The 26563-nt window shown below is 54.6% G+C and overlaps 1 protein-coding gene across 2 annotated transcripts in view; it reads left to right on the forward strand.

Annotated features, from left to right (window-relative positions):
- Positions 1 to 24440, forward strand: part of LOC134524341 (acid-sensing ion channel 2) — a 532610-nt gene extending 508170 nt beyond the window's left edge. Inside the window, exons 4-11 of one of the 2 annotated variants that reach the window (XM_063354278.1) lie at positions 15344 to 15494; positions 15919 to 15975; positions 16544 to 16697; positions 17438 to 17529; positions 19161 to 19240; positions 22493 to 22561; positions 23401 to 23575; positions 23978 to 24440. In XM_063354278.1, the coding sequence (XP_063210348.1) occupies positions 15344 to 15494; positions 15919 to 15975; positions 16544 to 16697; positions 17438 to 17529; positions 19161 to 19240; positions 22493 to 22561; positions 23401 to 23502 (705 nt within the window). In that variant the 3' untranslated portion in view covers positions 23503 to 23575; positions 23978 to 24440. The remainder of the gene's footprint in view (positions 1 to 15343; positions 15495 to 15918; positions 15976 to 16543; positions 16698 to 17437; positions 17530 to 19160; positions 19241 to 22492; positions 22562 to 23400; positions 23576 to 23977) is intronic. The other variant, XM_063354277.1, reaches the window with a different exon arrangement.
- The last annotated feature ends 2123 nt before the right edge of the window (positions 24441 to 26563 follow it).

The raw sequence follows: 26563 nt of genomic DNA on the forward strand, positions 1-26563 counted from the left end.
GCCGCTGGGGACCAAAATACACCTGAAGATGGTGCATTTCAGCGAGGCTGGATGGAGATCTTCCCTCCTTCATTACGGCGCGCTTGTGCGTAATCATGCAGGAGATAACGAACGGTGTGGGTTCCCGGTGGGCGAGCGCCAGGTGGAAACTTCTCAGTTAAAGCAGAGAAATGTTTCGCTGTTGCCGGTTTGTGTCTTGTGGGCAGTCTGAGGGGCTGGAGAAAATGAGCGGCTTTATTAGCGCTCAGGGACCTCCTCTGGAGTGTTACACCTTCGTAATGGCCAAGGCAAAGGGCTCTTCGGGGGCTGAGGCAGCAGCTGCTGAAGTCCAAAGGAGAAACGGGCTTGGAAACCCATCGTGGGCATTTTTCATGCCCGTTCCCTTGACAGAAACCTTTCCATGTGTCCCCAACGTCCTCGCCTCACTCCACAGCTCCTTTCTGTCACCCCAAGGGAAAAGCAGCAGCACTCAGCGTTGCTTCCGTGGGACATGCTGCGAGGAAAAGAATCTGGAAGGATGGAAAACTGATTCATTCCTGTTGGCAGTAATTACCGGGCATTGAGTGCCTTATCCATCTCCGCTCCGGGGGCATCTCCTGAAGCACTCTAGGGGTGTCCACACGCCGAGGTGGCGCCGCTGGGGTCAGCCCCATGGCCGTGGCTGCCGTTGGCAGTGGGGTCTGGGTACGGCCCTGGGCTTGGGGCCAGTGGCTGGTCATCCCCCACAGTGGCTGCAGACAGGAGCCGTCCCCGTGCCAGCACCGGGCAGGCAGCTCGGAGGTGCTGGGCTACTCCAGGGAGGACAAGTGACTTGGCAAAGGTCATGGAGGAAGGCAGTGATGGAGCAGAGGGTCCCATGTTAGACTAGGTATAAGGAAGAAATTTTTTACGTGAAACACTGGCCCGCGTTGCCCCGAGAGATTGGAGGTGCCCCATCCCTGGAAATGTTGAAGGTCAGGTTGGACGGGGCTCTGAGCAACCTGATCTAGTGGAAGATGTCCCTGCTTATTGCAGGCAGGTGGGACTAGATGGCCTTTCATGGTCCCTTCCAACCCAAACCAGTCTATGATTCTATGATGTCGCGTATGGATTGACGCACTTCACTCAGAGAGAGAAGCAGCAGTACATTTATTGATACAAAACAGGGATTTAACGAAGTTTGATGGTAAATGCGACAGTGTTTTAACAAGATTCGGGAAGGCAAGGCACACTTGGTTATTTACTGCATTTACTGTTATTTACAGGGTCAGACAGAGCTGTCAGGGAGACCGTCCCGTTGAGTCGAGGTTCAGAAAGGACCCCCTGGCTTTCTAGGAGTCACAGTGCGGCTGGATCCAATCCTTGTCGCAGACTTGGTCAACGGTTTGGTGGTTGGTTTCGTCTATGGTTTAGTGATGGGTTTTTTCAGAGTTATGTTGATGGTTGGACTCGATGATCTGAAAGGTCCCTTCCAACCTGGGCAATTCTGTGATTCTATGATTCTAACGGCTTATGTCTAAAGGGCTACATATGCGCAATCCATCCTTTTTGTCACTTAGCTAAGATTTCAAAGTTTAGCGTGCTATTAGTCACTTACCGAGGATCTGTTGCGGCAAGGCATCTCCAAATCTCAAGAAGTAACCTTGAGCGGCATCCCAGCTCAAGGGGAGATGCTGGCGTGCACCCCGTTGCCGTGCAGGAGAGCTCAAAGGGCCCTTGGGCTGTTCACTATTTATGGAGGTGAGATGATTGACCTGTGTTGGTCATATTTGGCTATTGACCACAATACCAGCATTGCTCCAGTTAGCCCTTGGCTACTCAGTTGTTATCTGTCTCCTCGAAACCACGTTGTGCCCCGGATGAAGCCATCATGCCTAGAAGCGGCCATTGTCACCACCATGGTTGGAAGTCGCTTGGGCAACGGGAGATGAAGATCAGGTTGGCGCCTGGGGAGGGGGAGCGCACTGTCACATATGATTCTGTGCTTCCATGTTTTTATGATTCAGTGATTCTATGTCGGAACAGAAGGTCCCGCGTTGGGGTCTTGCGTTTCCATCCCCAGCTTCTCCTTCGAGCGAGGCCCTCTCCTTTCTTTTCTCAGCAGCAGAAGAGCAGGATTTTTGTTTCCTAAATTGTCAGGCGTGAAAAATGCCTCCAGCAGAATCAGCTCCCCCCTCTTAGTGAGACCACGTCAGCTCCGGAGTGAAGCTGACGGGGGAGATGCCGAGGTCGACCATCGAGAAGGGCATCGCCAGCCGTTTCCGCGGCACTTTGCGTGCCCCATGAACAGGCAGGGGATCGTGTTGTGCGGTGCGGCCGCCTGATGCCGGAAGAGTTTGGCGACACCTCCTCGAATTGAACTCGCCCGGCAGCAGGAGCAGTAATTGGAAAGATTTGTCTTCTTTAAACATTCTGGTTTCAGCAAGATTTGGGAACGTGGCTGGGAGCTGGAGCCTGCAGCGAGGATCTCCAGGACTTTGTTTTAAGATAGAAAGAGTGTAAACGCTGGAGACTTTTAAGACAGCTGCTGTAAATCTTCCCCAGCATTGCCAGCATTAACTATTTCATTATTTTTATTAAAAAATTAGATTTCCTATCAGGGAGACAGCCAGCTGAGAGAGAGAGAGAGAGAGAGGGAAAAAACCTATCGCTCTCCAAATCCCTCCTTCCAGGCAGGGAAGATATAGAAGGATGAGAAGAAAAACAGATTTGGGGGGATTTTTAGCTCGAGTGTGTTCCCTCTTCTGCAGGTTTTGATGGAGTTTTGGTGCTGGGAGAGGGAAGGGCACGTTTCTGCTTGGGGCCAGGGGTTCCGTAACTGGTTTCAAATTATACCACGGGCTGAGACACCTTTACCCAGGAGACCCGGAGGCTCTTCAAGCCGCCTGCCTGGAGCAGCACTCAGCTCCCCGGGCGATGCTGCCGGCCCCAATCCCCCCACTCCATAAAGTCATTTTTTAACCTAATTACGACCATTACAGCATACACATGCTACTGCCTCCTCGAATTACCCCGCAGGGACCAGCCAGGCATCACCCGCCTTCTCAAGCCCTGAATGGGCATCTTTTATTCAGACCCCTGACTAAGTCTCGGGTTTTTTTCCTACTAAATCTCTACATCTGGGGCAGGCACGTGCTGCTCCTTCAAGAAATAAGAGCAAAAGGTGGAAAAGCCCGTGGGCGTCACCCAGGGGACTAAGGCCGGCTAATTCTTGAGATCCGAAACCGTGTGTTTTACACCATGAAACCTAAATGAAACGATCCTCCAGCTGGAGAAGAATAGAAGTAAAGCTAAAGAGAAGGTCGTTCCACGTCTCCCAGCTCAGGGCAGCCTCTGTCTTACTTTTCCCGGCAATAAAAAGCGCTTTTCCCAGCAATAAAAAAATAGACGTGGAGTTGGGCAGACTCGCCTTGGTGTGATGGTGAGACCCGTGCATCGGCTTTGAGACAGGCTTTGGGGCGAAGGGAATTTATTTGTGGTTTAGAGGCTCATGGCTTTATTTGCGGCTCTGTTACTATTCCCTGTGGCCATACCCAAATCCATCCCTTCGTCCCCCCCAACCCCAGTCTGGAAATAAGAATATTTACTGGGCTTTACTTACTGATTTCCTGCCTTTCCAGGTATGCAGCCGCTTAGTGCAAGCGAGGACTTGAGTCTTAGTGCTGGGGCGATAAATCCTGGATCTTTATACCGAGCGCTTTCCGAAATGCCCTTATCGAAAGCAAACTCTGGCTCCGTGATGGTGCCTGATCTCATCAAATCTCCCTTTAAAATTAGCTGTCAGCCTAAACAAAAAAGAAACCAAATCAGTTTTTCTTCTCCTTCTGCTTTTTAGGTACACTTTTAAGGTACATTTACCAGTTTGGGAATGTTAATGCTGTAACGCTGTCGTGCTGGTTTGCAATAGCGGCATGGTAAGAGGGACTTTGCACGGGTATCTCTTTGCCTGGAGAAGAGAAGGCTCCAGGGAGACCTTGGAGCCCCTTCCAGTCCCTAAAGGGGGCCTACAGGAAGGATGGGGAGGGACTCTGGATCAGGGAATGTGATGATAGGACACGGGGTAAAGTCCTCAAACTGGAAGAGGGGAGACTGAGATGAGATCTGAGGAAGAAATTCTTTGCTGTGAGGGTGGTGAGCCCCTGGCCCAGGTTGCCCAGAGAAGCTGTGGCTGCCCCATCCCTGGAGGGGTTCAAGGCCAGGTTGGACGGGGCTTGGAGCAACCTGGGCTGGTGGGAGGTGTCCCTGCCCAGGGCAGGATTTTGGAACTGGATGGTCTTTAAGGTCCCTTCCAACCCAAACCATCTGTGATTCTATAAAAACATCCTCTCTGGGTGACTTTCCGTACACCACGGCAGTGGCTGTCTCTGAACACACCGTGAAAGGAGCTGTAGCGGTTTACGTGGACGTGCAAGACCATAGCTGGTGTTTTGGGGGCTTTTCACACCGTTTTACATGGGGAGAGCTGGCCGCGGTCCCCGTTGTGCCTTGCAGCGAGAGATGCTCCGGCCGCGCAGGGGAGCGGTTTCCATGGCAATTGCTGAGTCTAATGAATAAGGTTTATTTTCTCGTGAATGGGCAAAGCTCGGAGCTGCGCAGGAGCTGGCTCGGGGGGCCGTCACCCTCCGGACGGGTTCCAAGGGAGGGCAGGACCACCCCGAGTAGGGCAGTGCCTTTCAGCGCCTGCTGCTCTTGGCTTTGGAGAGATACATCTCAATTTTTCCCTTTTCCCAGCAGTTTTGGGTGAGTCTGGTGCTATAACAAGCCTCCCCGGACCTTGCGTTGTGCGTGGCTTTGAGGAGGCTGCAATATCCCCCCCATAGCCTTGCACCGCACCACAGCACCGAGGCGTGGGTGAGCGCACTGGAAATTACATTTCGGAGGGTTTATCCGCTGGAGAAAGATAAATTCCTCCTGGATTTGGCTCCTTTTAATCCTCTTTTCCCGGCTGGGTTTTACAGCGTCGTCGCCGTATCTCAGCGGCATCGCCCGAGCCTCTCCCAGAAGGGATGGGATCGGAGAATGGGACCTCCCCCGTCTCGGCAGCTCCCTGCCACGCCATCGGCACGACGCGTTAGAGAAGATGAAAAGCGCACTAAAAATGGCAATTTCTGCCAACTTGGCAATAAAAAATTTAAGAGGCTTCAATTAAGCAACAGGTTCGAAGATGGAGCAATATTGTTTAATAGGGCTCTAGCGTGCCTTGGAGACTCATCCCCTCGTAATGCTTGCACGGGACAGAGACCATCAGCTACCACCAACTGCGGTATCAAAAGTGTAATTACAGAGGCAGGAAAACACGACTCGGGGTCTGGCAGCGATCGCACTGAAGCCCGTATTTCCAAACAGGGTGTGGGCAGCGGCATTTGAAAATTAGAAGCAATTAAATAGTATTTCCCATGTTTCCTAACCCTCGCTCAGAGCATCTTCTCCAACCTACGGTCTTACACATCCTCCCAGAAGAACATCCACTCTCCGATTTCTTTCTGTTTCCCTCAGTCCCACGCACTCCCAGTTGATTTCCTCTGGTATATCATCGGACTCTTAATTAATTCAACAACAAGAAGCAAACCGGCCAGACGCATAGAAAACTTGGTTGCACGGGACCGGTTCAAAGGAGGAGACGTACAAAAATGATTGCGTGGCTGTTTTTGTAGGGCAGGGGAGCGGTTTTGCTTAGAAAACAGCATTAGGAGTGAATCAGCCTGTTTCTAAAAGGATGCAAAAGAAAACGGGTTCGGAGGCAAGCGATGGACTTGAGTCAGGGGCAGGAACGGTGCGTCTGAACCGGGAGAGATCGGAAAGGCCTCGCTTAGGAAGGAGATCAGAAAGAGAAAACATCAGGGATGCAGGTGAAGTAGTCGTCTGGGGGCTCCTGCTAACCCTTCCCCATATTATACGGATACGAGGATTTTTTTAAAAACACTAGAAAGCTGCTGGCTGAGGACAGGAGAGCTTTAGAGGGTCCAACTCCCGCCACGCACCCCCCAAATTGGGTACCTCTGTAGCAGTTTGGCCAACGTAGTCCAACAAATACAGCCAAGGCTGTCGGGCAGAATGAGGGGGAACGCTTTTGCTGGCTGTGGATGTGCCAAGGAGGTGACCAGGAAGGAGAGAGAAGAGTTTGTTGCCATTTAAGACCGAGCGTGCACACGAGCGAGGGGTCCGTCTCCTTTAGCCGGGAGGTAGAACCGAGCGGGAGATGCAGCGACTGCCGGGAGCAGCCGTTCTGGGAGCAAAGCCGGGACGAGCCTCTGAAGGGGGCTGCCCTGGACTTTCTGGGGAGGTTTCACTATTCCTATTTGATTTGCAAAATCGTTTCTGAGGAAACGGGGACCCGGAGGAACCTGAGCTCCAAAATCACATTTTTCTTCCGGTGCCCGCTCCCCCTCCAGCAGCTGGGGACTGGTGGGCTGTAATAATTTCCCTGAGCTCAGTGCATGGGGACCTTCCAGCTGCTGGAAGGGTTAAGCCCTTCTCCTTAAAGACAACTTCTTTGGTGCTTGCAAAGAAGGGAGCAAATGAGAAGGAACGACGAGGTATCGCACCCGGCATGGCAAAGGTAGACGGCAAAGAGACAACTTCCAGCATCATTAACTGGGAGAGCTGTGCGTAGGCCGAGCTTTTTAAGCATTTTACGAGTGCTAAAGCTGCCTGGGATTGAAATTCTAGTCAGTTGCTGCTATTTGATGTCTCATTAAAGAGCGGAGGTTTCTGGTCGTTATTTAGTTGTGAGCAAATGCGAAGACACCCCCTCTAGTTGTTGCCGTGTTCGGGGAGAGGTTTGATCCCTCTTTGCTGGTCGCTGCCTGAGGTTTGGTGGCGGCGGGTGGGGGACCCGGCCGTGGAGGAAGCAGGAGAGGGGCTGAGCCGTAGCCCAGAGCCCAGGCGATGCAGGATGCGTCCCCAAAGCCGGATCCATCGTTACAAACCGGGCTGAAACTGCCCCGACCTTGTGTTGGAAACAGCTCCTCTGCGTTTCCACGTCTTCCCTATTGCATAAAATTACAGCACGTAGAAAAGAACAGAGATACCACTGAAACTAAATCAAAAAAAAAAAAAAAAGCCTTTTCTGGCAGCAGAGAGATGCTGGCAGTTGTCGGGAGGCTCAGTGCCAGGGGTGGCTACGAGGGGCCGCAGTGTGGCCAGGAACAGGGGCTGTGGCAGGGAGGAGGCTATGCCGAACGGCCCCCCGCCGCTGCCAGCCGCGTCCGTCCCCCCCTTCCCCGGTTTGCCGAGAGCAGCCCACCCTTCCCTTGCAGTTTCCAGCAAGCGAGCTCCGTCCTGCTTTTAAGGAGACAAGTCAATTTGTTTCTTTTCCTATTCGGCGCCTGCCGGTTCGTAACCACTTGTCGGAATCCCCAACAGCCGGGATCAAGAGAATTTAAAAAGCATTTTGTTAATTAGGTAAGTATTAGTGATTGCGAAAGCGCGAGGAGGTAAGTTTGTCAGCCTCAATTACAGGCTGAAGATGAGTTTCTACAAGGGCGAGACCGGGGAGGGGTATGTGCCCTTGGAAAGCTGCCACGGCAGCGGAGCAAAATTAGAGCTCGGCGCTGCTCTCCTGCAGGAACGGAGGGCAGAAACTGTCCCTGCTGCCTTTACCTCTGCTTTTCCTTTTGCTTTTATGATTTTATTTTTTCCCCCCCCACCTCTAGCTTGAAAGAAAAGCGGTTTGTCTTTGGTGGTAGGCGGAGCGGGTTGGAGGGGAGCAGCTCAGCATCCTTGGGCAAGCCGCCTCCGGTCCAGCGCCGTAGCCCTCCCTCCGACCCCAAATCAGCATCATCTGAAAGAGGGGAAAGCCGTTCCCTCAAGAGGAGGAAAACTCTGCACGGCTGCCGGGGAGAGGAATCCAATCCAATTAGCGTCTCTCCCGTTTACATTGTTTACGCGCTCCGTCTCGTGTGCTCCTGTTTGCCGGCCGGCGAGGCGGGCTCGGCTCCCCGGCATGCTCTTTCAGGCGATGCAGCAGCCTCGGTAGCATCGTGGCCAGGAAATCCAAATGTCAAATCACAGAATCACAGACTGGTAGGCGTTGGAAGGGACTTTTGGAGATCATCTAGTTTCCAAATGTCTAAAATAAGTTGCTGGGGCAGCTCTCTGGGGCCAAGCACTTTGGAGGTGAAGGCTTTGCTTGAGGTTGCAGCCCCATTTTGGCGAGGAGTGGGTTAAGGAGGGATGCTCTTGTGGGTGGCTTCACCATTGTGTTAACCCCAGGGCTTGCAGGGCATCCAGAATCCTATGCCAAGGCAGGAGAGGCAACAGGAGCATGGATGGAGCTGGTCCGCAGGGCGTGAAGCCATGAAGCTGGAGGGAAGAACCTCCGGATCCTGCTCCATTGCACTTCAGGGCAGGAAACCCTGCGGAAGAGTTTGGCCCTTTGATTCGAGTCTTTCACTGCAAGGGGAGCTATGCGATGGGTAAAACCCTACCCGGCTCTGGGGCTGGATCGTCTCTTTGAAGGATAACAGGGAGCAGTTGAGAGGATGCGACCCGGCGGTCCTGGCGGTCCCGTGAGCGATGCTGCTGGGGCTCCAAACAGACGGTAACAGCAGCCGCCTTCAGACATCACTGCAAATAAAAGGTCAGGACAAGAGCTGACCACATCGGAGACTTGGGACGTTGGTCCCTGCTCATCAAAACCACTTGGGAAAGGTGAGGGAAGCTTTCGTGGGACCAAATTACCTTTGGGCCTTGAGGCAGGATGTGGGAAACGTGGGTGATCCCTGATGGTGTGCCTTCTCCCTCCGGAGAGGTCCCGCAGCCCTATCTGGCTGCTGATCAGTCGAGAGTTTGCTTCTGATTACAAATTACAGAGAATGAGGGAAGCAACGAGTCTTTCAAGCTGTAATTACGGCGGAGGCTCCAGGTAATAGCCCTTGATGAGCCCCTTGGAGAGGGAAGAGTTCATTGACTTGCTCAGGGGAGGGAGGGTCCGACCCTGCCAGCCCAGGGAGATTTGGCTGGAAAATCTTGCCCGGAGGAAGAAGCACAGATTTGCCTGGCATACTTCGAATGAACCTTCCCTGCAGCGCTGCTTCCCACCGAGCCGGTGATGGAGGGGGAAGCGCTCGGATTCCCGGTGCCGGTCCCCCTGAGATGTGGGAGATGCTCCGGTTACAGCCGCCACATCTCGGGGCTCTGCTCGGAGCCGTAGCCAGCAGCAAGAAATCCCTGCCCGGTGATAGAGAGATGTAAGTGGAGCTCTGGGGCCAGTGCTGGGCTCCCCGGGTCAAGAAGGACAGGGAACTGCTGGAGAGGGGACAGCAAAGGGCCACCGAGATGCTGAGGGGACTGGAACCCCTCTCTGATGGAGAAAGGCTGAGGGATTTGGGTCTCTTCAGCCTGGAAAAAAGACGGCTGAGGGGGGATCTTATCAACGCTGATAAATACTGAAAGGGGGGTGTCAGGAGGATGGGGCCAGGCTCTTCTCAGTGGTGCCCGGGGACAGGACAAGGGGTAACGGGCACAAACTTGCCCCTGGGAAGTTCCATCTCAACAGGAGGAGGAACTTCTTTGCTGTGAGGGTGGCAGAGCCCTGGCACAGGCTGGCCAGAGAGGTGGGGGAGTCTCCGTCTCTGGAGACATTCCAACCCCGCCTGGCCGCGTTCCTGTGCCACCTGCTCTGGGTGACCCTGCTCTGGCCGGGGGTTGGAGGGGATGATCTCCAGAGGGCCCTTCCAGCCCTGGCCAGGCTGGGATTCTGGGATTCTGTACGAGGTAGGGATTAATGTACCACAAGGCAGCACTGAGGTGTTTATATCGCACCCCACAGGGCTCTGCTCCATGGCCAGGAGTTTCACTGGGGAAATTTCCTTTAAATAGTAAAAGTTGGAGCTTCCCTGGAGTCTCCTGTTGGTCCCAGACACGATGCGCTTTTCTGAAAAACAGGGAAAGCGGTTATACCGCAGAGCAAAAAAAACTCCGCTGGGGTTAAATGCACCAAGAGGCTTTTTCTGCTCTTAAGTATTGGCCGTTCAGAGAGGGGTAGGGAGAGAAAAACCTTGGCTTCTGGCAGGGGAGATGTGTTGCATCTGGGATGGATACTGGGAAAAATTTCTACCCGGAAAGGCTCGTCAAGCATTGGAAGAGGCTGCCCAGGGAAGTGGTGGAGTCGCCATCCCTGGAGGTATCTAAAAGCCGGGCAGACGCGGTGCTGAGGGACATGGGGTAGTGGTGGGTTGGGCAGTGGTGGGTTGATGGTTGGAGTCAATGATCTGAAAGGTCCCTCCCAACCGAGACGATTCTATGATTCTATGATTCTATTCCTGCGTCTTTAGGAAGACGGGGGAAAGTGAATTCCGCGTGCACGCGCACACTTAGAATCATAGAATCATAGAATCATAGAATCATAGGGTTGGAAGGGACCTCTGGAGATCATCCCCTCCAACCCCCGGCCAGAGCAGGGTCACCTAGAGCAGGTTACACAGGAACACGTCCAGGTGGGTTTTGAATGTCTCCAGAGTTGGAGACTCCCCCACCTCTCTGGCCAGCCTGTGCCAGGGCTCTGCCACCCTCACAGCAAAGAAGTTCCTCCTCCTGTTGAGATGGAACTTCCCAGGGGCAAGTTTGTGCCCGTTACCCCTTGTCCTGTCCCTGGGCACCACTGAGAAGAGCCTGGCCCCATCGTCCTGACACCCACCCTTTAAGTATTTATAAGCGTTGATAAGGTCACCCCTCAGCCGTCTTTTTTCCAGACTGAAGAGACCCAAATCCCTCAGCCTTTCCTCATAAGAGAGGGGTTCCAGTCCCCTAATCATCTTTGTAGCCCTCCGCTGCACCCTTTCCAGCAGTTCCCCGTCCCTCTTGAACCGGGGAGCCCAGAACTGGACACAGTACTCCAGGTGCGGCCTCACCAAGGCAGAGTAGAGGGGGAGGATGACCTCCCTTGACCTGCTGGCCACGCTCTTCTTGATGCACCCCAGGATGCCATTGGCTTTCTCGGCCACAAGGTCCCATTGCTGACTCATGGTCATCCTGTTGTCCCCCAGGACTCCCAGGTCTCTTTCCACAGAGCTGCTCTCCAGCAGGTCAGCCCCCAACCTGTACTGGTGCATGGGGTTGTTCCTCCCCAGGTGCAGCACCCTACACTTGCCCTTGTTGAACTTCATAAGGTTTCTCTCTGCCCAGATCTCCAACCTGTCCAGGTCTCTCTGTATGGCGGCACAGCCTTCCGGTGTGTCAGCCACCCCACCCACCCACTTGTGTGTGTGCAAGTGTGCACACGGGATCGCGTGTGCAGCAAAGCAGCAAATCCACAAGGAACGCCACGCTTTTGGGGAGGTGCAAACCAGCTTTGCTTTTTGGTATGGGGGTGGTCAGTGCTCGTGGTCCTGGCTACAAAACGGGCTATAACTCTGTTAACGAAGTGGCATCGATTAGGGTTTAATGAATCATTCAGGCCGTGCGCCTCCTGCAGATATGCCGTGCCAGTTCACAAGCGCCGTGGCTCAAATCCAACGCTGGCTGAGCAAAAAAGTGTGTAAGCTAAATATCTGGTCACGACTCCCATCGTTTTCTGATCTCGTCACCTACATTTCAGAATAAAATTTAAAGGGCTTAAAAGATTTGTGTGTAGCCGTGCTTGGAAGAGAGCTGACACCATCTGAGACCGCGATTATTTATTCTCCTTTATCATACAACGTGCAACATATGGGCCCTTTTCTCCGCCGCGGATGACTAAATGATGGCATCTGGTACTCCATTATATTGCGAGTGTAAAGCAAATGAGAAAAGATCCCCTTCAAACAGCGCTTTGCTATTGTCACAGAGATGCTCTTGATATTTTCGTTCCAAGGTGCTGCTTTGCTGACTTTCCAAACCACCCCATTGCGAGCCAGGCCTGTTTCTTGGAGGATGCCGAAATTGCTGGGAACTGCTTTTTTTTTTTTTTTTCCTCCCTTAATGCCTCAGCTGGTCCCCGCAGATGGGATCCCTCCGTCACCTGCTGCATCTTCGCACCCCTTCTGGATACTGTCTGCTCTTCACATCGGCCCCGCTGAGCACAGCGATCGGTGCGCGTCGCTCCAGGCGGTGGAACGGCTCTCGCCGCTGTTGCTTTTCCGAGCAGTTTGAGCAGCAGCACGGACTGAGGCTGATTTTGGGGATGCCGGAGCTCGCATCCCACCCCAAGCAGGCCGGGCACCCACGGGCGATGGCTGGCTCTGGAGGGCATAGCATCCTGCAGAGGCGCTGAGCGGGACACGCAGCTCGATGTCGCCGCAACGGTTTGTGTCTCATCAGTGCTTGAAAGTAGGGTTGGTGCTCACAGGAGCAGGGGAAGGGAGCTGGTGATCCCTCCATCCCTGGCTGCTGGGGGCATCCAGAGCCAAAGAGGAGTTGACCATCACACGGAGACCCCCTTCACCCTTGGGCAGGCAGGTCTGAGCTTTTCTCGGCTCCAGCCTTGGGGTCAAGGAAGACCTTGCGCGACCATCTCGTCCTGGGGAGGACCTCTGGCTCATCTAGAAGACGGGTGTGCCACAGGGCTGCCACGTCCACGGTTCCAGCTGGTCCCGTAAAGCCCGCGTCAGCCCGTTGGAGACAGAACTAACTGGGAACCAGCGTAATCCCCGTAGATGCAGCAAGCAAAGTGCTGGAGTAAGCAAAGCACCTCTGGAGCCCTGGATGGAAACTGTTCACAGCAATATTGTTCCTAGAGAAGGAACGGCTTTGGTTTGGCTGAGTTGAGAGCTTGCCCAGCCCCAGAGGGCAGGGTCACCCTCTGAAGCCTGCCGTCTTCCCCAAACTCTCCTTTAGCTTCCAGGTTTCGTGCCCCTCCAAGGCAGACTGTTGCCATACCCAAGCGTCCCCACGTTCTTCCTAACATCTCGTCTTTCTCTTCCTGGCTGCAATTTAAGGCCGTTATGGATTTTTAACGCCTGAGCGGTTCATAAATCAAAGCCACAGGGAGTTTCACCAGCGCCCCAGCGCTGCAACCTGCTGCACAAGGTGGACATCTCTTCACAGGGTGCTTTGGAGAGCTGGAGCTCTCTTCCCACGGAAGATCTTATGGGGTAAACCTACAGCAGAGCGTGGGCTCCAGACGGTTTGCAGAGTGGTAATTTTGTCATAGTTACGGCAGGTCCGTGCCTGAAGGATTCATGAGGTTGTTTTTTATCCCGCAGCGTCTGCCTCCACTTCTTGGGTCATCTCTTTTTCTCCTCCCTTTCCCATCAATCTCCAGCAGAAACCCAAGACGCGCACCGCAGAGCCTCGCCACTAAGTCCTAGGCTCATAGTCCATCAACATATGTTTACATATTTATTTGAGGACGTGATTAATGTTACTACACTTTTTAAAGCAAATGTTTTTGTTCAGCCAACGCGCTTTGCCAGCACAAAACGTTCCCTGTTTGGAGCAAAGCAGAGCAAATTGGATGCTGCTTTAAAAGACGAAGAAGGAGGGGTTAGGGGAATGCTATTTTCTGCTCTTTAGCAAAGAGTTGTGTGGAGCATTTAGCAAAGATAAAGAGAAACGGGAAAGGCTGCCAGGCTGCCGAGAGAAGAGGAACGAGGTAGATTTGGCCGTGGGGGCCAGAGAGTGACTGTTTGTCCTCCGGCGTGTTCTGGGCTCTGGATTAAGGTTTCGGCGGTGGGTTGTGGAGTCCCGCTTATCTTATCTTTGCATTTGTGTTAAATAAAGCGGTAACAGCAGAAGGGTTTGCATTGCCCTAGCACTGAGCAGAGAAGTCATGAGCCTCACGCGAGGTGATGTGCAAACAGGGGAGAAGGCGGCGGGTTCCTCGTCATCATGGGGTGCCGGGAGAGTGGATGAACGTGTATCTCGCTCCACGGGGCTCTCCCCCAGCGTGGGTGTTTGGAAAAATGAGGCGATGGACTTGTCTACCTTCTGGGAGGCTGCAGCGAGGTACAGCTCTGCCTGGCACCATCTCCCGTGGCAGCACGGCTCTGAGCAGAGCCATCCCTCCATGGGGAGCAGGAAGGTTTGGAGGCTCCTTACGGCGTCGGTACGCCCTTTCCTTGGCATTTTTCACCTTCTGCAGCAATCTCTAGCTGCTGAACTGTTCTTGATCCTTTCCGCATGCTTCCCAAGTCCCTGGCCCTCTCTGAGGGTTGTGATCTGCTGCATTTTTCATCAACGAGAAAAGTGCCTGAAGAAGGGAACGGTGCAAACGTGGCAGCTTTGCTGACGCCAGAGCAGTCACAGAGCAGTCACAGCCATTGCTGGGGTCTCACTGCCACCCCGTTCTGCTCCTCAGTGTCACCAGCGCTGTCTGCGTTGTCCCCACGAGTGGCACGGAGTGGGGCAGTTCAGAGGTTAGAGTAAGCTGGAGATGGGAGCCATCCATGGGCCAGCAATGTGCCCTGGTGGCCAAGAAGGCCAATGGCATCCTGGGGGGCATCGAGAAGAGCGTGGCCAGCAGGTGGAGGGAGGTTCATCCTCCCCCTCTGCTCTGCCCTGGGGAGGCCACGGCTGGAGCTCTGGGGCCAGTGCTGGGCTCCCCGGGTCAAGAAGGACAGGGAAGTGCTGGAGAGGGGACAGCAAAGGGCCACCGAGATGCTGAGGGGACTGGAACCCCTCTCTGATGGAGAAAGGCTGAGGGATTTGGGTCTCTTCAGCCTGGAAAAAAGATGGCTGAGGGGGGATCTTATCAACGCTGATAAATACTGAAAGGGGGGGTGTCAGGAGGATGGGGCCAGGCTCTTCTCAGTGGTGCCCGGGGACAGGACAAGGGGTAACGGGCACAAACTTGCCCCTGGGAAGTTCCATCTCAACAGGAGGAGGAACTTCTTTGCTGTGAGGGTGGCAGAGCCCTGGCACAGGCTGCCCAGAGAGGTGGGGGAGTCTCCGTCTCTGGAGACATTCCAACCCCGCCTGGCCGCGTTCCTGTGCCACCTGCTCTGGGTGACCCTGCTCTGGCCGGGGGTTGGAGGGGATGATCTCCAGAGGGCCCTTCCCACCCCGGCCAGGCTGGGATTCTGGGATTCTGTGACCGGTACCAACAACCCCATGTTTGCTCTCACCAAAGTCAGAGATGATTTGCAGGTCGGAGCTTCTCCCACGGTCCCTGCATGGGCAAGATTTTCCCAGTGGCGCAAGAAAGACCACAGAGCTGGTCTTGGAAAACCTCTGGCACTGCACATCTCCAGTGCACCATCCTGCCGTGGCTCTGCTCCCGGAGATGCTGGGTTGGAGGGATGCGGCAGAGCAGCTCTGGAGCAGAAGACCTTGCTAAAGACTCTCACTTGGCCAAAGTCATGCTGTGGCCTTCCCTTGCAACAGCACCGCTTGGTCCCCTCCTTACAAACATCACTAAAATGGCAAGAGGAGGGAGATGCTGTGCCCCGCTCCTCGCTGCTGGTCCCCAGCGTCCCCTGACACCCCGCTCCTCCCTCTCTTGCAGCTGACGTACCTGCCTCCGCCGTGGGGTGAATGTCGCTCGTCGGATATGGGCTTAGACTTCTTTCCCGTTTACAGTATCACGGCTTGCAGGATCGACTGCGAGACCCGGTATATTGTGGAAAACTGCAACTGCAAAATGGTTCACATGCCAGGTGAGTGTGCCGGGGGGCGCAGGGACCCCCCCTCCCTCCATCCCTCATTAGGGGTTAATGAGCTGGAAAGGGACCAAGGATTAAAGGAGCTGGGAATACCTTTCCCTAAGGAAAGAAGGATGCTAATAACCTTTGCAAAAGGCCCTGAAATAGGGGCAGGACGTGGCAGAGGGACCTGGGTCTGATTTCCCCATATTTGGCCCCACTTAACAGCCCTGGGTGGTATTTCCAGTAACCCACCCCTTGGTTTGCAAGAAAAGGCCCCCGGGAGGGGCAGAGGTGGGGGGGATGCTGCCCATCCCCAGCCTGGGTTCGCTTCGCTACAGGGAGGTCCTTGTGGTCCCCGCGGGGAGGCCGGCAGTCCCCAGCTCCCTCGCAGCAGCGGTGGCTGATGCCCAGTGATGGATGTCTCCTCTCCCTGCAGGGGATGCGCCCTTCTGTACCCCGGAGCAGTATAAGGAATGCGCAGAGCCTGCGCTCGGTGAGTACCGGGTGATATCCCTGGGTACCACGGGTATCCCGGGCTGGAGGGACTTCCAGCAGCCTGCGTCCTCCTGGGTGGCAGGACTGGGGTGATCTAGAGCAGCCACAACCCGGCGATGGGTTTTCGTGAGACCCAATCTGTTGGGAAGGGCTGGGTGAACCCCAGGGTGAAGTTTCTTCTGGTTCTACATGGGGCACGGGGCTCCATCAGTGCGGAAACCCTCGGGATAACGGGCACCCCAGGATATGTAGGAGGGGAGCACCTCCAGGTCTGGGTCTGGGTTTGGGAGGGAGGGACCCATTCCAGGTCTGGATTTAGGAGACTCGATCACCACGTGTTCCCTGAGCAGATGCTGGTAACAGAGTGTAGCCTCTGGCAAAAGGCCTCTCTCCAAGATGGTGGGGTTGGCCATGGGATGAAGTGGGAGAGTAATGGCCAGGACTGGTTTTCCTGCAGCATTTCTGAGATGTGACTCCTTGGCCCCTCCGTGGGTGGCATGACCTCTGCTCCCACATCTGCTGTGTGTCCCTGATTCTCTGAGATCTAACTCCATGACCTTCTCCAGGTTTGCTTGCTGAAAAGGACAGCAATTACTGCATCTGCAGGACACCCTGTAACCTGACCAGGTACAACAAAGAGCTCTCCATGGTCAAGATCCCCAGCAAGACTTCAGCCAAGTACCTGGAGAAGAAGTTCAACAAGTCGGAAAAATACATCTCGTGAGTGTTGCCAAAGACAGATCTCCTTTGCTTTATGGGGGAAAGTGTCTGTAAAACCCTGCTGGGAGTTTAAACCAGCCCATGCTAAGACCAGACCTTGCCAATGCCTGTATCACTGAACAGAGGTACGTCCTCCACGGAGGGTTGGGGTGAAACCCTTGAAGAGATGAGGTGTAGGTTGCTTTCATCTCAGTAGATGTGTTTCAGGACAACTGTATAGTCCCTCCGTGACCTTGTCTCCATGAGCATACCCCATACCCAGCAGAAAAAAAAGTGCAAAACCTCCTTTTATTTTGTCAGGGAAGCCCGGTCTTGCTGGCCCTGTCTGAGATGTGGCTACTCTCTACCTGAGTCTGGGCTGTGGACCTCAGGCAGCCGCTGTCATGGACCACTCCCAGCGCTGGGCCCATTATTGCCTTGTGGAGGCAGAGAGAGTTATTGCATATTATGCATCCTTTGGACTCTTGCTGTTATAATCAAAGTGAGATCCAGAGCTCAGATCCTGAGGGATCTTGGGAAAACATTTTCCAGCTTCTGCTAAGGCTGCCAGCGTCCTATAGGCGCCCTGTGGTCTCGGTCTCCAGGTGGTCCAAGTGTCTGTGGGTTGCTGAGGACCCCAGAAGGAGAAGAGTCAGGACAGGGAGGGGACGAAAGCCCCAAATTCCCATTTTTTTTCTTCTCCCAAAGCACACAAGCCCATTAGTGGCTGATGGGCTGATGCTCTTGTCTTCTTTCTACAGAGAGAATATTCTTGTGCTGGACATATTTTTTGAAGCACTCAACTATGAGACAATTGAACAGAAGAAAGCCTATGAAGTGGCAGCCTTACTTGGTAAGGAGGGAGCGGGGGTGCATTTTGGGGTCCGTGTGTGTTTATGGGACAGACAGATGCCACGAGTGGGTGCACGGGTTATGTGCATTGCCATGAAATCCCAGCAAGATCCAGCCACCTTTCCATTTTTCTTCCAACAGCAAGCTGGGGAATGTCCCAGGGATCGCAGCTAGTCCATGTGTCACCCATGAAAGGTTAATGTGAGTGGTCCATCTCAGCTTGCTACCAGGCCCTATTTTTTGGGAATCCCAGGGCTGAGCGGTTGATGGATGGTCTCTGTGGTGCCCTCAACGCTGGAAGGGTAGTGTGTGGAGGACAGCTCTTAAAACCATCTACCCATCACCTCTTAAATCCTCCTTTCCAGCATGGCCAGCCAGGACCCTGAGCTCTTTGCCTTTGGGTGGTGCCCCACAGCTTGATGGAGAAGGTGGAGGAGTTGTTGGGTTGCTCAACCTCAAGATGGGTCAAGCTTTGTGGGTGCCACCTACAGATTTGGGTGCTTGGGACCCATTGGGTCTTTGGGGTGGAGGTATTTGGTCAGGAAGGAGAAGCAAGCATGCTCTGTGCCCACTCAGCCACTCCCAATCCCCAAATCCATCCTGGGATGCAGGGAGTGATCAGCACCTTTGGTTAAAAGCTGAAGCCGGGCCATCCCGTAGGGCTGGACGCTGCGAGCCTGTGCTGGGATGGGGGACACTGCAGGGAGCAGAGCACCCCAAGCCCCTTGGGGTGCCCCCACGTCACCCCGCTGTGGTAGCTCTCCAAAATGTACATGCTATGACCCCATCTGCACCTGCTCTGGGTTCCCCAGTGCTTTGGGCAGAGTCTCATCACCTCCCAGTCCTCAGCCTCTTTCGAACCAGATCTTTGTCCCAAAGCACCTTTTTTCCTCTCTTTCTGCTGTCGCTGTCTCATGGACGCCCACAGCAAAGGTCCTGGTAGCTCCGCCACCCATGGGTGCCTTCACTCGGGGGAGCAACACGGTTGAACCATGGGGTGTTTTGCCGCAAAACCCATGAGATTTGTCTTCCCTGAAGCACACGGTTTGGCGTAGCAGAGCATCTCACGTCAGGGGTTACCTTCCCAGCAGGTCCCTGGAAGTCTCCTCTCCCCACGGTGCCTCATCCACAGCCCTTCCCCAGCCCCGGGGGACTGTAGGACTTGAGCGGTGACAGCTTTGAGATGCTCCCCCCAAAAAAGCAGGCCATCTTCCCTCTCCCTTTCCTCTCTTTGGCAGCTTTGGGGTTTTTTGTTGGCTCCAGGGGACGTTACCTAATTCTTCTCCAGCATCCTTCTCCTTCCCCAGCCCAGTTTGGGAATTGGGCTTTGGGATTCCTAGGACGCAGCCTGCTGTCTGACAGATGGCTTCCTCAGATGCCAGCCTGCGGTATCGCATCCTCGTTAGGCTTCCAGCTGATGGCCTCGTTAGCAGGAGAAATGCTTTGGTGGCCAGCAGTGTCCTTCCCGGGATGCTTTTCACGCCGTTAGAGCTGTTGGTGTTTCTGGGGTGATGCATTTCTCCACTTTTCGGGGACAGCAGCACCCAGGGAGCTGCACCGTGGTTGCACGGGTGCCTCTAGGAGCATTTACCCCAGGGGTAAAAGCCACCTGCGTGTTGTTCTCTCTCCTAGGTGACATCGGAGGCCAGATGGGGCTATTTATCGGTGCTAGCATCCTCACTATCCTAGAGCTCTTCGATTATATATACGAGGTAAGACCCTCGTCCTTCGCCTTGTTCCTCTGGCGGGGTGTGGGTTTGCCAGCCTTGATGCCAGGCTCGGCTGGTCGTGGACCAGCACCCTCCATGCCCAATGTGCCCACGTGGATTATTCATGTTAATTAATGGTACTATATGATTAATGCTCGACAGGAGTGCTATGTCGTCGGGTCACAGCTATGTAGCGTGGTGCGGAGGTCCCTGCGTCGGCGGGAAGAGGGTTGGCACGCAGCCATGGCATGGCACAGCCAGGTTCACTTGGCACCCTGCCTCTGCTAACGACGTTTCCTTCTCGCTTGGGCTAATTAAGCACCACCTTCGTGGGGCTGTGCTGCTTCCTACGCTGGATCTCGCGCTGCCCGAGGTGCGGTGGCTCTGGGGTGCTGGCTGGGGACCTGCTGCTGCACCCTCCTGTCCCCGTCCCCACTTGGGCTTCTCCCAGCAGCGCGGCCTTATCGTCATCGTGAAGTTCTTTACGCTGAGGGTGGTGAGACACTGGCCCAGGTTGCCCAGAGAGGGGGTGGAGGCCCCATCCCTGGAGACATTCAAGGCCAGGCTGGATGAGGCTCTGAGCGACCTGATCTAGTTACAGATGTCCCTGCTCACTGCAGGGGGTTGGACTAGATGGCCTTTAGAGGTCCCTTCCCACCCAACACGTTCTATGATCCTATGATTCTATGAAAAACTCCTTCAATTAATGCCTGAGCCCCAATCCAGCCGTCAGGTGGGAGAAGCAGCGAGGCCAGACCTTGTACCGCTGCTGGGGAGGTGGAAAAACCCCAGTCCCTGTTATCTGCAGCTCTTCCAGCAGCCCCGGAGCAAGGAGCTTTCTAGGAAGCACCGAGACGAGCTCGAGCGCGGTCCCGTGGCTCCGCGGTGGCCGAGTGCAAGCCCTCTTTAATGGGAATTATGGCAATAAGCAGTCGGGAGAAGACATTGCTTTCTGGCAGCCCTCCGTCCTCCTGCCCTCCAGCAGCAGAGTTACGCCCCTTGGGTATTTTTAATCTCTTTTTGCCTGAGCGAGTTGCCCCGGTGAGCGCTGGTGTCTCGGCCCAGCAGCACAGCGCAGCAGCTCCCAGGGGATTTTGGCTTTTCTGTGCCAAGGTGCCAGCACAGCCCTCGGTGGTCCCATGCTGTCACAGCGTCCCTGCGGGCATCGTCCCTCCAGCATCCTCCGCCGTCGCCCCTGCGAGCGCAGAGGCAGGTTCCAGCCCACTTGGGCTTTTCCCGCCCCATTTTTCCTCTCAAATGGGCCAAAATAACCCTCCCTGGAGCATCCTCCCCAACAGCCGTCGGTTTTCCTTCCTAGTCTTCATGGCCACATTGCAGAAGGCTTCGTGTTGAGGGTCAGGCTCATGATTTTGGGTTATGAAAGGGGAAATGGAGGCAGGGAGAGGAGCTGCAGCCACCGAGGAGCCACCTCTTCGCACCAAGATGACCCCAGGGACCCCAACACGCAAGAGCATGTCCTGTTTCGTAGCAGGAAAGGATAAGTTTATGCCTTGGGTATAGTTTGGAGGAGGATGCAAACACCTGTAGAGATGGGCAGTTCCCGACAAATCGGACACATCCCAACCCAAGGTCCTCGGCCCTTGGCCCTGGGAAGGTGCCTCCTGCGAATTCAGCTCATCCGCTGTATCTGCAGGTTTTAACGCCATGGCTTCGGGCCCCCCGCCCCCAAATACGCAATATTTTATACCTGCGTAGCCCAGTGCTCCCGTAGCCCTGTCTCAGCCCCGTACCGTGATGGCACTGGGAATTTTTAATCCCGTGGGATATTGCAGCCGGGGGTCGTTCGTGGCTGTTGCCTTAACGCGTGCCAAACCAGGTGCACGGGGGCATCAGGCAACCGCGGTCTGCTCCGAGCTTGCCGGGGCTTGAAAACCCCCTTCATGTTATTAAAGTTGGGATGCTAGTCGCGTTTTAAGACGGTCACTCCCCATCCCAGTCCCTTCTGGGCAGCTGTGAGCACTTGGTGGCATTATTCTGCAATAAAATATATGGAAAATTACAAGCGTAAAGCTCATAATGGCTTCGGAGTGCAAACAAACCCCGCGCCTCAGTTTATATCCGAGGCTGAACGCACACAATATTTCATTAAAATCGCCTATTCCCGGCTTTCTTGGGGTTCTTTCGTAAGCAGGTAATAAGAACCCTCGCAACGGTTGGATTTTTCTTCTCTGTTTAACTCCTTTATTTGACGTCTGCTGATAAAACTTGGCAAATAGTTTCCTCTCGCTGGTTTTTTGGGGTTTGTTTTTCTTTTTTCTTTTTTTTTCTTCTTTTTGGGCAAGCGCGGCTCTTCAGAGAGCATCTTGTCTCCTTGGAGAGGATGCCTGGGGATGCAGCAGCCGGTTCGGCCAGCTACGCCCTGCGCAGGGGTCATCTCCGTGGTCACCCGTGATATAAATGTTTAACCCACACTGCGCGGGGAGAAAAGGAATTAAAATGTCTTAAATGCTGCCTGATCTACGTGGTTGATCCAATCCGCTCAGGGTTGCGTCGAGGCGGGGTGCAGAGCTCCTAAAATTCACTGTGTTTTCAACCAAAGCATTTATAAACTGTTTGAGATTGCCAACAAATGGCTACAGCGATTCTTTCCCGGTGGCGTAGCCAAAATCTGATGAAATATTGACCGTAGAGATGGGGGTTTTTTTTTGCATCGTTGGCTCAGCACAATCCTCCTTTTGGTCCTGTCCCGGGGCAGAGTTGGGCTCCTGGGCTCATCGGGGTCCCGAATCCCCACCACGTGTCTCCGCGTGCCAGCCAGCGGCCACCTCACTTCCTTAGGAACTGACCCAATTCTTCACGTTTTTAGCGTTCTTCTTTTTTTTTTCTCTCCCCCCCCCGCCCCGCCACGCTCCCCCAGTGGAGGTTTTTCAGAAAAACACTCACTTTTCAACCCTACCGGGACTGCGCTTGAAAATAAGTTCTTCAGCAGCCGCGGCTGCCAAGGAAATAATGTGGCTGTGAAGGGAAGCGGCGCTCGCATCGCTGGCATTTTTCAATAAACCCCCAAATATATTTAAAAAATTGAGGTTTGGGTGGGTTTGGTTTTTTTTCCCATGTGAAGAGGCCCGTTTTGACACATGGGGCGGTTTGCTTGGAAAGATTGTCCCCTTCTCCGTATCCTTTGGAGGGTGTCCTCCAAACCCAGCACATCTCCTGGACCCAGCCCCGTTGGGTGGGTGAGGCTGCCCCATGCCTCATGGGTGCCCACTTTAACCCAGCCTCCCTCTTTTGCAGCTGATCAAGGAGAAATTACTAGACCTACTCGGAAAGGAGGAAGAGGAAGGGAGCCATGATGAAAACGTGGTAAGGAGCCCCATTGGGAGAGAGGAGGATATTTCCCCGCTCCATATGGATGCAGCGTTTGACCCCAGCTTCTTTCCAAAGGCTTGATGCTATGGCTCGGCCAAAGAAAAGGGATGGTTGGGGTGGTGGTGGATGAGAAGCTCAACGTGAGCAGGCAACGCGCGTTCGCAACCCAGAAACCCCCCGCAGCCTGGGCTGCATCCCCAGCAGCGTGGGCAGCAGGGCGAGGGGGGGATTCTGCCCCTCTGCTCCCCTCGGGGGAGACCCCCCTGCAGCGCTGCCTCCAGCTCTGGGGCACCAACAGCAGAAGGACACGGAGCTGTTGGAGCGGGGCCAGAGGAGGCCCCAGAGATGCTGGGAGGGCTGGAGCCCCTCTGCTGTGGGGACAGGCTGAGAGAGCTGGGGGGGTTCAGCCTGGGGAAGAGAAGGCTCCGGGGAGACCTTGGAGCCCCTTCCAGTCCCTAAAGGGGCTCCAGGAAAGCTGGGGAGGGACTCTGGATCAGGGAGGGGAGCCATGGGACGAGGGGGAAGGGTTTTAAACTGAGAGAGGGGAGATTTGGATGAGATCTGAGGAACAAATTGTTCGCTGTGAGGGCGGTGAGCCCCTGGCCCAGGTTGCCCAGAGAAGCTGTGGCTGCCCCATCCCTGGAGGGGTTCAAGGCCAGGTTGGACGGGGCTTGGAGCAACCTGGGCTGGTGGGAGGTGTCCCTGCCCAGGGCAGGGGGGTGGAACGAGATGATCTTTAAGGTCCCTTCCCACCCGAACCATTCTGTGATTCCGAGGGAAAGGGAGCGTCCAGCGGCCCCAGGGTAACCCTGTCCCCCGCTCTCCATCCGCAGAGCACTTGCGACCCCATGCCAAATCATTCGGAAACCATCAGCCACACTGTGAACGTGCCACTGCAGGCCACCCTGGGAACGCTGGAGGAGATCGCCTGCTGACACCGTCCGACTGCTCCACAGTGCCAACACCTAAGGAAGGAAAACTGCACAGGAAAGCAGGGACCGAGCTCAGGTTTGCAACGGGGGCAAAAAAAAAAAAAAAAAAAAAAAAAAAGATTTAAAAAAAAGTATTTAAAAAAAAAAAGGAAGAAAATCGCTATGCATTAAAAAAAAAAATAAATATATATATTATATATATATATACTCTGCCAAAACCAAGCGAGAGGCGCCTTGGACTTGACTTGTGTTGTCCTTTCCTGTGGGGGGGTTGTCTTCAAGATGTGAAGGCAGCAGCTTATTTTTGAACTGTACAAAACAAAAGAGACCACCACCGCCACCGCCACCACCACCACCAAAAACCCAACCGAAGCCCCGCCATTTCACGTACTGCCAAATGTATAAAGCACTTGCATGCCAGGTCTTTTTATGGCAATATATTCCTATCTGTCTTTATAAGCTCTGTTCCTCTTTACAGTCTCTGATTTTCACTACAAGAAGGAACTCGCGGGCCCAGCCATCCCCTGAAATCACCATTACTAACGTCGTAGGCTGAATTAGAATAAAGAAACAAAAAGTCGCAGCTCTTGGATTCTTCTTACGTTCTTGTCCTTCGTGTCAGTCTGTGATGAATCTTAAGCTAAGCCGGGTCCCCCGAGGCCGGGCCACCGCCGGGGCTCCTCAGCGCTACCAGTCACCCCAAGGTGAGCATCCCTGGAGAGGGGCCGGACCGGTGGCTCTTGGTGGAACGTGTGTGTGTCCCCCCCCAAGCTGCTGTGTCGTGCTCCTCCGTCTGCAGTGCCTGGATAGTCCGTCTGCGGCGGGTGGGCACGGGGCGGTGGGTTTCTATATTATGTTTTTATTTTATTTTATTTTGGAAAAGTTTTTTAATTTTTTTAAATTTTTTTGTTCTTTTTTTTTCCCGTTAACGGATTCTGTGCTTTCTCCTCGTTCTCATGACTGATATTAAAGCTGGTCTTGTGGAAATGGCCGGGCTGTGTCATTTCTGCCTTGCCCCCGGCGCAGCCTCGGCGGGGGCGTGAGGGGCAGGCGCCAGGACGAGCCCATCGCGGGGGCTGCCCACAGCTGTTCCTCACCCCTCGCCTCCCCTTGCCCCTTCCACCACATCCTAGAATTGTTAGGGTTGGAAGGGACCTTAAAGATCATCTCATCCCAACCCCCCGCCCTGGGCAGGGACACCTCCCACTAGATCGGGTCACTCAGAGCCCCGTCCAGCCTGGCCTTAAAAACTTCCCGGGATGGGGCTTCCACCCCCTCTCTGGGCAACCCGTTCCAGTGTCTCACCACCCTCACGGTGAAGAACTTCTTCCTAACGTCCAGTCTGAATCGACCCATCTCTAGTTTTAATCCATTCCCTCTAGTCCTACCATCACCCGACATCCTAAAAAGTCCCTCCCCAGCTTTCTTGTAGCCCCCTTAAGATACTGGTAGAGCCACTAGAAGGTCTCCTCGGAGCCTTCTTTTCTCCAGACTGAACAACCCCAACTCTCTCAGTCTGTCCTCACAGGAGAGGCCCTCCAGCCCTCGGATCATCCTCGTGGCCCATCTCCGGACACGCCCCAGCACATCCGTATCTCTCTTGTAGTAGGGGCTCCATAATCACACACCTCCTAATGGGGTGGGCACCAAACCCTGGCCGTGCTCAGCTACGTCCCCATCTTCTCCGTGGTGGTGGGGCCAGCTCCAATGTTGTGCACTGTGGTCATCTCTTGGAGTCTCATTTCTTGGCGACCAGGATTTTAAATAGAACTGGGTCAAAAGGATGCTGCTTTACCCCAATAAAGAAGAATACAAGTTTCCTGGAGCTCCAGACCCTGCTGGCTTTGTAGCCTGGAGGGGCAGGAGCAGGATGCAATGTGTGTTTGCACCTCTGCTAGCTCCGGGCAGGGTACTGCTGAATCACCGGTTGGCATCACCAACATGGTGGCCACAGCAGGGAGAATCACAGCTGGACTGTGAAAAACTGTTTTTGCAGAGCTGATGGAGTCCCAAACCCTGGGAGGGCATTAAACCAGTCACAGGGACTGGAGGTCAGCCCAGAATTACCCGCAGGGGACGGTGGAGATGGGAGGTGTGTTGTGGTCTGCAGCCAGCTGGGGGACTGAGGACATCCCTTTGCCCTGGAGAAGGTTCAGATCTATCCTCCACTGTCTCGAGTGCCCATGTTTGTGCACAAAACCACCTTTTGGGACAAATCCTTCTGCTGCCCAGAGCATGGTGCAGAGGGGTTCCAGTCTATCACTTGTTCTGGAGTAGACATGGGCAATGTCAAGCTAGCAACTGGCCAAGGGTGCTCAGGGTGGGTCTGTCCTGGGCCACCTAAGTCAACAAGAGCTTCCCTGTGCTGGGACAGATGTCCCAGCTGGGCAGCCGCACAGACAACCTCGGTGCAGTGCAGTGACTCAGGAAAGGTGGGTCCTGTCTCTTCAAAGTCCAAATCATGTCGTCCCCCCCATCACGTGCCACCAAACCCGAGTCCACTGCTGTCCCCGCCATGCCAACAGCAGGACCTTGGAGCAATGCTCCCATGTCTGCCACCATGAATGCCTACAATAACCTCCGGGAAGCAGCACGTTGGCAGGGCAGCTGCCGCAACGGGCTCTTTCCACGCAGCAAGCTCCGTGCTTTGGAGCTGCCACGCGTCCTTCCCTGCTTGGAGCCGTTTGGGCTCCTCTCCCTGCTTTCGGCGTGGCTTTGGCTGATGGCATGTGAAGGAGAGCTTTGCTGAGGCAAGACCAAGGGGCAGGATTGCAGCCCAGCGCTCCGCCGTGCTCACTGTCTGCCAAGGGCAACCCGAAGCCCTACTCCTCCCGCCTCCTGCGCTTGCTCATCAAGCCCAAGAAGCTGCTTTGAGGGTGACCCAGCTGGTCAGACACAGCACAAGGCATCCAAAGCTGCCCCAGCACCAAAGGCTGGAGTCCCTCCCACGCTCAGGCTCCCAAGCAGTGCTCACGGCTTCCCCAGGCCCGCAGGACATGGTTCTTGGCTTTTCCTCCTCCAGGCGGGTTCTTCTCTGGCTTCTGCAAAGCTGGTCCCTGCTCAG

Source organism: Chroicocephalus ridibundus, chromosome 17 (assembly GCF_963924245.1).
Source record: "Chroicocephalus ridibundus chromosome 17, bChrRid1.1, whole genome shotgun sequence".
Taxonomy (NCBI): domain Eukaryota; kingdom Metazoa; phylum Chordata; class Aves; order Charadriiformes; family Laridae; genus Chroicocephalus; species Chroicocephalus ridibundus.